The sequence below is a fragment of the Thalassophryne amazonica genome, chromosome 21 (assembly GCF_902500255.1).
Source record: "Thalassophryne amazonica chromosome 21, fThaAma1.1, whole genome shotgun sequence".
NCBI lineage: Eukaryota > Metazoa > Chordata > Actinopteri > Batrachoidiformes > Batrachoididae > Thalassophryne > Thalassophryne amazonica.
Window position 1 is genome coordinate 6776020 of NC_047123.1, and position 12445 is coordinate 6788464.

Genomic DNA, 12445 nt, shown 5'->3' on the forward strand with positions numbered 1-12445 from the left:
CACTATCCACTGGAGGCATGTGGTCTAAGCCATACTGAGGTGCACCAGACATTACACACAGTACCCTGAAATCCTGGTGCATATGGATGAAGGATTTAGGGTCAGACCAGCACCTCTGCAGCCCTTCAGTATTTGGCAATGAGGGTGGAACCCTGAAAGCTGGCTTCCTAGAAGAGGCAGTCTCCATGGAAGGAGCATCCACCCCAAGACGTAAGAAGGCCCACTGAATGGCTCGTGTAACAATAAACAGGACAGACGTGGACGTTTAAGGAGCGTCACCGTCTAAAGTGTGTGAATTCGTGGTTGAAGGACGTGGGAACGCTCCCTCTGTCCTTGAGATCCAATCCAACCCGGCGGGTCCCCGCAAAATAATGACTCCGATGTCGCAGTTGACATCTCATCATCATCACGATGGCTGGCAGTGGGGGAGAGAAGTCAGCCCCTCCTCACTATAATCACAGGTAGGTGTCAACTGCTCTGTGAGAGGTGCAGCAGAAGATTCAGCAGGCTGTAGAGAAAAAAAGCAGTGACTGTCTGAGAAATTCAGAGGCCAGGTTGTCGACCTTAGCAGACAAGATCAAGTCATGAGCACACAGCTACTACTTTGGTCATATAGAGACCAGCTTGCATGTTGGCAGCAGTTCCGGTACCCCATACTTCCCTAGCGCTCCCCCACAGGACACCTCGAGGGATCCAGATATACGTAGTTATCAGTGAAGTAAGTATTACTTTAAAATCTGATCTAACATTCTGAGTTAAATTATTGGCAAGATGAACTTTGTGATACATTCTGAGACATGATGACCTCAAACGTGACAAGTCTCACAATAACGTTTAACGTATCTCTCCTTCCTCACATTGGTTTATTCCATTTCTCTTGTTCCATCAGACCAGCAGGAGGCCTGTTAACCTGGACGGCCACAGCCTGTGACTTCATCTCCTACTACCTGACTGGAGCCTCTGCTGTAATGACCATCAAGGTCTGCCTTTGTTCATTTCCTCTGTGTTTTGTTCCACTCATCCCCTGAATGTTGCTTATTTATTTTTTCCTACCCTTTATTCCTTCTCTTATCCTTTCTGTCTTTGTGTCAACACAGTTCATTAAGCTTTTGTCCTTGTTCAGTTTTTGGATGTCCCTATGCTCTCTAATTGTCCAGGAGTTGACAGATGAGCGACCAGTACCTGTTACTTTGCAATGCACCAACAAGATGGGACAGTTAGTCAGCATTGCAGACTGCCTGGCCAGTGAAGGTCTTGCCCTCAAGGAAAGGAAGCCAAGGTATATCAGATAGACACGACCACTGGCTGCAGCTCCATGGTGCTTTCACATTCTTCTCTCACGATTGTGGCACGTTAAATAGTCTTATTAACTCATGGAAATAATGTATTCTGACTTTTTCAAATGTAACAAATCCATCTGCGTGTTCAGGTAATGCGACATGGAGCCAAGCTTCTCCCCCCTGTGCGCAAGGTTGTTTTTTTTCTCTCTCTCTCTCCCTGCACGCAACTTACGCATCCATGCCGGAAGTCTTGATGTACAGCAAACTCAGTTAGCGGAAACTAGCCTGTAGGTGTGTGGAAAATCCCACATTCTTGCCACACAACACAGCTATTGTGTATAAATTATCCCTTTTGTATACAAATTAGATTAGTCCTGGAGATTGGCAAGGACATGGTGCTGTGTATTGTGGTACTTCAGCCACGATACGACTATTTAAAAACCCTGCAAAATGTGTATTGCAGCCTACCACTTGGGTGGTCTAATTTTTCAAAACTTTTGATGTTGTCAAGCTGAAGTCTTCATATATAGAGAGAGAGATCGATCGATCTTTGGTTTGAACATGTAATCTTGGTGGCCATCTCTTCATTTTAGTGTGTGTTTTGCAGAGATGTTGTCAATGCAAAACCTGAGGAAACTGCTGCAGAACCTCCAAGGAACAAGGAACAAACGCAAAGAACTGATGTCAACAATAATCCTTCCTCTCATCAGCCATCCTGTGCTGCCACACCGGTATCCTCTCCAATCGACACAGGGTCCATTCCTTCCTCTACTTCCACCCACCCAAAACCAGCTCCTCGCAGCATTTTGTCTGCTGAGATGGTAAATTTGTCAAATATATTTTAGTCCTTGTTTTGTTTGTTCAGATTTACACAAGGAACACAAATAATAAAAGTTGCATCATTGCTGGTCAAGTAATGATCATCTTTATAAACAGTGTATCAATTATTTTGTCTATTAATCATTCAGTGATTAATTTCCCAGTTGATCTATTGATTAATTTTCTGCTTAGTTGATTAACCTTAACTTACAATACCCATACTTTCTACCATAACATTTTCAACCTTATATTAAAGTATTTTCTCATTTAAACAAATATTTTACAGACAAAAAATTCCCAGCATATAAAATATGTACAAATGAAGAGGCACTCATGAAAAACAATCTTATACACACACATTTGCCTCAAGAAAAACACAGAATAAGATCAGTGACGTGTTTAAATGGTAAATAAATGGACTGCATTTATATAGCGCATCAGGCGCTCAAAGCGCTTTACAGTTATGCTTCACATTCACCCATATATACACACACACACACACATCGATGTCGGGGTGCTGCTGTGCAAGGCGCTCACTGCACACCGGGAGCAACTTGGGGATTACGGACCTTGCCCAAGGGCCCTTAGTGACTTTCTGGTCAGGCTGGGGTTTGAACCGAGGATCCCCTGGTCTCAAGCCCAACGCTTTAAGCACTAGACCATCACCTCCCCAACTACAGATAGATGATGACTGGAGTGGAGACTACAGACACTCAAAACATTCTCCGGCAAGGACAGACCTTCATCCAGACATGTTTTAACATGAAATCTATCAATAAATGAACAATGTCAGACTTTTTCCTAATACCATTCATCACTAAAATTGACTTTTTTTTTTTTGCACTGTCGGTTGAAATAGGACAGAAGTTGTCTGTCAGAATCGTTCCTGCTAGACGTTCCTGCCACACTTTCTATGACTTTGTACAGTTGATCTCAAGTATTTAAACGGGGCTGGATGTGCAGAGATGAAGGTAGAGACCTTCAACTCTGCACATCCAGCCACAGTCCTCATTTGCACTCATGTACTCTGCCTTTCAACCGATTTTTTCCCTTTAAGTAGATACTGTTGTGCTCAAAAGTTTACATACCCTGGCAGAATTTTTGCTTTTTTGGCCATTTTTAAGAGAATATGAATGACAACACAAAAACTTCTTTTTCACTCATGGTTAGTGGTTGGGTGAAGCCATTTATTGTCAAACAACTGTTTCCACTTTTTAAATCAAAATGACAAGAGAACTACCCAAATGACCCAGATCCAAAGTTTACATACCCCTGTTCTTAATACTGTGTATTGACTGACCCCTTTAACATAAATGACAGCTTGGAGTCTTTTGTGGTAGTTTGTGGACGAGGCTCTCTGATGGTGAAGCTGCCACTGAATATGTTTTAGACTTTATTTACATCAATTACAAAGAAATATAAACAATATGGCACTCTGGTAAATCTGCATGGAGTAAACAGTTTTCAAAAACTGAGTGACTGTGCAAGAAGGAGAAGAGTGAGGAAAGCCACCAAGACACCCAGACAACCCAGAAAAAGTTATAGGCTTATGTGGCTGTGACTGGAGAAATTATGCACAGTGCAAGCTTTGCATTTTGTGTCAGCAGTTATCCATCTTCATGATGAAGTGGTATAGCGGAGGATTTTCTTAAAAAGAAGACCTGAAAGTTTAGTTACAAATTGCCAGAAGGTACATCTGAGATGCAAGCCTGGATTTGATCTGTTTTGGTGAAAGAAAATCCTTCTCTGCTCTACTCCACTATGAAGCTAAGAGAAATACAAAATGCAAAGCTTGCACTACTCTACTATATACTACTCTACTCTATATACTACTTAAAATATAACCGTCAGATTTTTGGCTTTTAATCAAGAGCCTGAACAAAAAACATTGCATGAACAATTTAGGAATTACAGCCAAGCAGTTTCATGGCCAGAGGTGTCCTGTTCCTTCATTATTTCATAGCAAATTTAGCAGATGAAAGATCTGTAGTTGATTCCAAGTTGTAAATTTTGTAGTTCATTGGGACAGGAAAAAAATTCTCCAAGACAGATTACTGAAACTTTAGAGGTGCCACATCAACTATTTGGCACATATTGACAAAGGATGCCTTGGTGAGCGATGTAACACCAAAAGACCTGGACAGCCACAGAAGACAACTAGCACGGATTATATGAAACTCATTTCATGCTGAAGACAATCCCCTTCACAACATCAAGACAAATCACCATCACTGCCCAACTCTGTAATCATGACTGTAAATGGAAAGTATTGTAATGAAGTTAACAATAATTTACTTCATTGAAAGATACACCACAGTTTTAGTGTTTTGCACAGCATTATATTAAAGCTGTAAACGCTGGCTCCGGTGGAAGCTTAAAACGTTAACATTTTCTGCTGTCGCATTATAATGATAAATGTGGTTTCTGCGCTCACAGCCAGAAATGGTGGGATTTTTGTCAACATGTCATTGAAACAGCGGAGCATCAGGTTTACCGTCTGCCACTTACTGCAAACGTTAATGCAGCATTAAGACGCGTTTACAGGAAGAACAGAGGGGGGAAAAAATACCTTCAACGCTTCATCGCCTCTTATTCTCAAAGCCAGAACAAGTTTTGTAACAAGGAATGACATTATAAAGTGGTAAATGTTTTTGCAGTCAGACATTTTTTTTAATGTGTTGCAGGCCTTAAATGCAGTAAAGTAAGTCCCTTCAGCTGCTCTGTTTTCACTCGGAGTCACAACAGCAGATCCAAGTAGACCACACAGCTCCTACTTCGGTCTGCATGTTGATTTGTCACAAGTTTTATGCCAGATGCCCTTCCAGATACAGCTCCATATGACATAAAGAAATGTGACAGGAGTGGGGTTTTAACTGGGAACCTACCTTCTGCACTGAATCTAAGCGCACTAACCACTTGGCCACCACGTCTGCACACAGGCGTTAAATGCAGGACTGGATATACGAGGTCTGTCAAAGTATAGGTCCTTTTTATGTTTTTCAAAAACTATGGATTTCATTCATATGTTTTTACGTCAGACATGCTTGAACCCTCGTGCGCATGCGTGAGTTTTTCCACACCTGTCGGTGACGTGATTCGCCTGTGAGCACTCCTTGTGGGAGGAGTCGTCCAGCCCCTCGTCGGAATTCCTTTGTCTGAGAAGTTGCTGAGAGACTGGCGCTTTGTTTGATCAAATTTTTTTCTAAACCTGTGAGGCACATCGAAGTGGACATGGTTCAAAAAATTCAGCTGGTTTTCTGTGAAAATTTTAACGGCTGATGAGAGATTTTGAGGTGATACTGTCGCTTTAAGGACTTCCCCCAGAGCGGGACGTCGCGCAGCGGTCCCAGGCGCCGTCGTCAGCCTGTTTCGAGCTGAAAACCTCCACATTTCAGGCTCTATTGATCCAGGACGTCGTGAGAGAACAGAAGTTTCAGAAGTTGGTTTCAGCATTTTATCCAGATATTCCATTGTTAACGGAGATTTTTTTAATGAAAGACATGAAGACGGATTGCAGCGTCGGCTCGCAGCCGCCGCCACGCTCCGCCACAGGAAAAACACCTCTGGAAGCCTTAAGGACAAGTTGGAACATGCCCATCTGTTAAACAATTTCTCAGATACTCACTCCACTGAAATCCATCAAAAGCCGCCTGGATTTTATAAATGGTTATCAACACGGAGGTGTTTTTCCTTTCACCGCGCCGGCTGTGTCCCGATGCGCGGACCCGTCCGCACGTCTTTCATTAAAAAAATCTCCTTTAACAGTGGAATATCCAGATAAAATGCTGAAACCGACTTCTTCTGAAACTTCTCTGTTCTCTCACGACGTCCTGGATCAATAGAGCCTGAAATGTGGAGGTTTTCAGCTTGAAACAGACTGACGACGGCGCCTGAGAGCGCTGCACGACGTCTCGCACCGTGGGAAGTCCTTAAAGCGACAGTATCGCCTCAAAATCTCTCATCAGCCGTTAAAATTTTCACAGAAAACCAGCTTAATTTTTCGAACCGTGTCCACTTTGATGTGCCTCACAGGTTTAGAAAAAATTTTGATCAAACAAGCGCCAGTCTCTCAGCAACTTCTCAGACAAAGGAATTCCGACGAGGGGCTGGACGACTCCTCCCACAAGGAGTGCTCACAGGCGAATGACGTCACCGACAGGCATGGAAAAACTCACGCATGTGCACGAGGGTTCAAGCATGTCTGACGTAAAAACATATGAATGAAATCCATATAGTTTTTGAAAAAAATAAAAAGGACCTATACTTTGACAGCCCTCGTATATTTACAACTGAAATGAAGTTGACCACCCAAAACATGAAAGATTTTTGGTTCATACTGCCTGCAGTGGAAAAAATAAGTGTAAGAATCACTGCAGTTTCTATTTATTTAAGAATTTATTAGAATTTTACATACTGTCCCAACTTTTTCTGATTTGTGGTTGTACCGCTTAATCTCTGTTTCCTCCATCACCATCAATCAATCAATCAACATTTATTTATAAAGCGCTTTACAGCACCGACTGGTGTCCAAAGTGCTTAACATTAAAAACACAAATTCACAAAAATAAAACACATATAGAATAAAATTTTAAAACGCATAAAAAAACAGAACATGTCACCTCCCCACTAAGTGTTAAAAGCCAGTTTAAATAAATAAGTCTTTAACTTAGATTTAAAAAGTGTGAGGTCAGGAATAGTACGTAACTCAAGAGGTAGCTCATTCCACAGTCTGGGGCCAGCTACCACGAAAGCATGATCACCCCAGCGTTTATATCTTGACCTTGGAACATCTAAGTAAAGCTGGCCAGACCCCCTTAATGTCCTACTGGAGGTGCGCAAAGTTAAAATTTCAGACAAGTCGGGAGGTCCAAGGCCATAAATAACTTTAAAAACAAACATTAACATTTTTAAATCAATTCTAAAACGAACTGGAAGCCAGTGGAGTGAGTACAGGACGGGTGTAATATGTTCACGTCAAAAAGTGTTTGTTAAAAAACGAGCAGCAGCATTCTGCACCAATTGGAGACGTGCAAGAGACTGATTAATGCCAGAATAAAGTGCATTACAGTAATCAAGTCTGGAGCTGATGAAAGCATGAATGGCCTCTCAAGATCACTGAGGAAGTGCTTTATTTTAGCCAAAAGGCAACATTGGAAAAAATCTAGCTTTGACAACAGAGTTTATCTGTTGATCAAACCTCAAACAGCTGTCAAATATCACTCCCAAATTCTTGGCAGCTGGTTTTACATAGTTAGCCAAAGCACCAAAATTTGGTGTTACCACATTTGGTATGCCAGAGCGCTCAAACACCATGATCTCCGTTTTACCATCATTCAGGTAAAGGACGTTTTGGGACAGCCACTGGTTTACATCGCGAATACCATGTCCAGTGCAATCCCTCCAGTCACCAGTCTTTTGTACTTGGGTACACGCTCTACCACCTCATCTGGCTCACTCCACAAATCTTCTTTGTCCTCCATGTTACACCCCACTTGCAGGGCATAAACACTGATGACATTCATAATCATCGCATCCATGCCCAGCTTCACACTCCAATACACTTGCAACTTCTCTTCTCATCCACATTGTGATAAAACAGTTTGTACTCACCTGTGATTCTCCTGGCGTCCTTCTGCACCCAGCATGCTGAGCTTTTGCTTCTCCATCCTACAGTACTTCATCAGACACTGATGTTTAAGGAAAACACAAATGGAAAGCAGAAAAGTGTTTGAGATTTTGCTGAACCCTGCTAGAAAATATGCTAACAGTGTGTGCATGTGTGTGTGCATCCAGGTCAAGACAAAGTTGTACCAACCCCCAGAGCTGCCCTGTCTCGGTCATATCCAGATGACTGTTACTGCTGTTGGAGACGATGGCCTCATTTACACCAGAACACAGCATACAGGTGCTTATTTTCATTTTGATGATTTTTCCTTTTTACCACTTGGCACAAAGTTATTCTGCAGTGTTCACACCTTCTTCTGTCACTTAATTTGAAGTAAGAAATTGAAATCGGAATGAATAGCCATAAATATTGTTGATGATCATTAGGCTGTTATACTGACTGAACTACTTGAGATTTCATTCAGGAAAGTTTCATGGACAGCAGAGTTATCAATATAAAGAGGGAGGAATTTGAGTGAAATGGATAAAAAGTTGCTCAGTGACATTCTGCTCTGCTTCTGTATGGAGCCGTCTGCGTTTTAACTCACTCACTGCAGCGTGGTGTCATTCCATGGCAGAAAGCTCTGTATGGCTGCTGGGTGATTTGGGTGCAGATCAGGATCAGGATGTGCAACAGTGATATTATGCCTAGAAAATCACCAGTGTCACATATAATGGATATGTTGATGTGGTCACCAAGCCTTTGGAGGTGAGACCACAGACTTGTGTCCCATAGTATCTGCTTTAATGTTGCTTTGGAACACAGCAGTTTTAATGAACTCAGCTCTGATATAGGCGTAGTTTAAAATGCGTATGTGTGTTTTTAGATTGTCAGTTGGAGCAGCTGAGGGAGCGAATTCAGCAGAACATGAAAATGCTGCCCAATCAGAGGCCCTACACGTGGAAGTCAGTGTTGGGCTGTGCCATTATTGGACCAGACATGTTGTGGTACCGAGGACGGGTCCTGGAGGTACTTGGAGCACATGTGAAGGTCAGGCACACGTTTACTCCCACATCATATTTGTTTGCAGTAGAACCATCAAAATCATAAAAGTAAATCATCTCACAAAGTATCAACAACTTAAAATGCAAATCTTTTCATATTTTGCAGCAACAAGCCTTTTAGGTTTGATTTACTCCTGTATTATTAGGTTCCTCCTCGGTGTTGGAATGGATCAAGGTCAAAGCTTCCCTGGCCAGTGGAAAGTAACATGTCTTGTCCTAATGTCTCTGTGCTTCCAGGTGCAGTATGTGGACTGTGGTAATGTGGAGAACATCCCTGTAGTCCACGTGTACCCTGTGCTGCTGTGTCCTGATGTTCCTCAGCTCTGTATCCCATGCGAGTTACATGGTGTCAACCCTGTAAGACTTTGCAGTGAGCTAGAGTACTGACGGGGACTAGAAGGAGAGAGCATATTTCACCCATATTGGCCTCTCTTCATTGGCTTCCTGTTAATTCTAGAATAGAATTTAAAATTCTTCTTCTTACTTAAAAGGTTTTGAATAATCAGGTCCCATCTTATCTTAGGGACCTCATAGTACCATATCACCCCAATAGAGCGCTTTGCTCTCAGACTGCAGGCTTACTTGTAGTTCCTAGGGTTTGTAAGAGTAGAATGGGAGGCAGAACCTTCAGCTGTCAGGCTCCTCTCCTGTGGAACCAGCTCCCAATTCTGATCAGGGAGACAGACACCCTCTCTACTTTTAAGATTAGGCTTAAAACTTTCCTTTTTGCTAAAGCTTATAGTTAGGGCTGGATCAGGTGACCCTGAACCATCCCTTAGTTATGCTGCTATAGACTTAGACTGCTGGGGGGTTCCCATGATGCACTGAGTGTTTCTTTCTCTTTTTGCTCTGTATGCACCACTCTGCATTTAATCATTAGTGATTGATCTCTGCTCTCTTCCACAGCATGTCTTTTTCCTGGTTCTCTCCCCTCAGCCCCAACCAGTCCCAGCAGAAGACTGCCCCTCCCTGAGCCTGGTTCTGCTGGAGGTTTCTTCCTGTTAAAAGAGAGTTTTTCCTTCCCACTGTCGCCAAGTGCTTGCTCACAGGGGGTCGTTTTTGACCGTTGGGGTTTTTCTGTAATTATTGTATGGCTTTTGCCTTACAATATAAAGCGCCTTGGGGCAACTGTTTGTTGTGATTTGGTGCTATATAAATAAAATTGATTTGATTTGATTTTGACCTATGAATCAGGCAAAAATCAAGCAAATATGGGTTTGTAATATTTTTCACATCAGCCCTATACAGTAGCAGTAAATGGAGCTTTAGGGTGCTGGAGAATGAAGGTCCAAGTCTTTAGTAGAGCTCAACAGATATGGATTCTTTTGGAGGGGCGATACAATATGTCACTCCAGTCAACAGTATATTTAAAAAAAATAATTCTATACCAGATTATAACTCATTTCTTCTGAGTCTTTAACTTGTGTGGGCCCTGAAATAGCAGTACTAAATACATAAATACATACCCTGAAACACACATAACTGGTTTTACTTCTGCTGTGTTCACACACAGAGCCTTGTAGAATTATTGTTCAGCTGTCTGCAGTGTCATTTGTCTGTCTACAGTCAGTAAACGCTCACACCGGTAACACAAACGGCTAGCAGTTGGTCCATGTCACAGCTCTCCTGTTAAGGTCCAACAGTGATTACCGTCATTAATCGTTGTCACATTCTCTCCGACTCTCCTTGGTCACACAAACACGGTTACGGCTTCCTCAGCCAGACTCACCGGCACCCCAGCTAGCAGGTTAGCATAAACGCAACGAGGCACAAGCCACAAACATGGATGGTTCCACGATTTTGGGAGAGACAACATGCTTTGTTGGAGCTCTCCTGGCCACACAAATGGAAAGGAAAGAATGTGTGGTTAGATCCATTTTTTGAAGCCATTTCCCACATTGTGTTGGCTTGATTTCTGCAGTGTGTCGGGGAGGCCTGTTTAAAAAAAACAAAAAACTCCCACTTTCATCCTCAAATTCTTAATCGGTGCTGTTTCCACATCCTGCTAAAACACACCTGTTAACCATTTCGACACATTCACTGTGCAAACCCACAAAAAACAACTATTTTCAGCTGTAAGAAATTTGTCTCTTCCCGTTCAGTTCCACTGCAACAGCTTAAGTGATTCTGAGGGCGGTTCCAAAATTTACATCATTAAAATCAACAATTATTGCAGGCTATCAGATCTGACTGTTTCGCAGCAGTACATCAAATCGAGCAATATTCCCCATGTTTATGGCTTAATTTCTCAGGGAAGATGCAGCAAAATAAAACAGTACACCAATATTTCGTGTTTCCTTATTTATTTAGACTAGTCAACTCATTTGACCTTGAATTTACCAGTGATGTGCACTTTAGAGAGCAAATAAAAAATTGAGATACAGATATATCTGCTGATACAAATGTTCAAAAATGTCAAAGATTCTTAAGATTTCATTAATAAACCCTTATGACAAAGAAATGAAATTATGATTTGATGTTTTGTATTTATATGGTGTGCACAGATTCGGTCTCTTTGATTAAAATTAGCTGTAGTATTCTGTGTTCTCTCACTCTAATTGCATCAAAGTGACTAAAATCCACTCTCTTATTCTTCACACATGTGGGAGCCTACGTGCACCCCTTGAAAGGATGTAGCCTTTGAATTGGGACACTGGCTAAGACTCACAGTTTGGACTCTTGTTTACAGCCACTGTAGTCTTGTTGCATCCAGTGCTTCAGAAGACTAATGTTAAAAGTCTGTTTGTTTTATTTCTTAAAGTTTTTTTTTTTTTTTTTTTTTTTCTTTTCACTAGAAATCACTTGGTGTAGAATTTGAAAATCTAAATCTTTGTTGCATTTTCCTATCTTCCAATTTTTCTCTTTCTCGTATCTCTGTTCAGGTTGGTGGCAAGTGGCATGGAGATGCAGTGGCCCTGCTGAAAGAGCTGTTGTTGGGCCGCTGTGTTGACGTGGTGGTAAAGGTAAAGTAACGCCAGTGGTGTTGTATAAGTTTTTGAAGTGGGAGTCACATAATTTGAGAATGACACTTCTCTGACAAATGGTCTGTGTGTGTGATGTTAATACAATAATACCTCAGCACACTGTATTAATGGTATTTCACACTTCTGTGGACACTATTTCAGTGTTGATGTGCACATTCTCTCTCCATGGCTAATCCATTTATCTCTCTATGCCCCACAAGCAATAAGTGGGTTTGAAAGCCATGCTTTTCTTTTAAAAATGGCAAATATTTACACATTTATCACAGCTAGAAACTGTAAAAACAGAAATTGCCAAATTTGAAGACGTTCACGCTTTATCGCCCCAAAGCATCTGACACAACTGGACACGTCAACTGCCGCGGCATAAGACAAATCAGTTATTGTATCTGAATATTTTTGAAAGGTGTAAATTTCTGTGTGTGTGTGTGTGTGTGTGTGTGTGTCTTTGATTGTATTGTATGTTAGGAGCTGCCCACTGACTTGAGGGGATCACTGAAAGTTGAGATTTTCCTCGATGATATGAGCCTAAGTAGGATCTTGCATCAGCAAGAACACGTGTCCATGGACCAGACTGTCTCAGCAAAACAGGTATGTATTGGTTTCTTTGTCAGAGTTGTATGCAGTACTTTTCTGTTTTCTTATAGTTTGCTACTTGGTGAATATGCATAACAATACATACTGGTGCTGGCAAAT

General features: G+C 41.8%; 1 protein-coding gene across 1 annotated transcript in view; it reads left to right on the forward strand.

Annotated features, from left to right (window-relative positions):
• rnf17 (ring finger protein 17) overlaps positions 1 to 12445 on the forward strand; it is a 125488-nt gene that overhangs the window by 98056 nt on the left and 14987 nt on the right. Inside the window, exons 24-31 of the mRNA XM_034162083.1 lie at positions 890 to 980; positions 1158 to 1279; positions 1888 to 2101; positions 7893 to 8004; positions 8591 to 8754; positions 9006 to 9125; positions 11651 to 11731; positions 12218 to 12340. Coding sequence (XP_034017974.1) covers positions 890 to 980; positions 1158 to 1279; positions 1888 to 2101; positions 7893 to 8004; positions 8591 to 8754; positions 9006 to 9125; positions 11651 to 11731; positions 12218 to 12340 — 1027 coding nt within the window. The remainder of the gene's footprint in view (positions 1 to 889; positions 981 to 1157; positions 1280 to 1887; positions 2102 to 7892; positions 8005 to 8590; positions 8755 to 9005; positions 9126 to 11650; positions 11732 to 12217; positions 12341 to 12445) is intronic.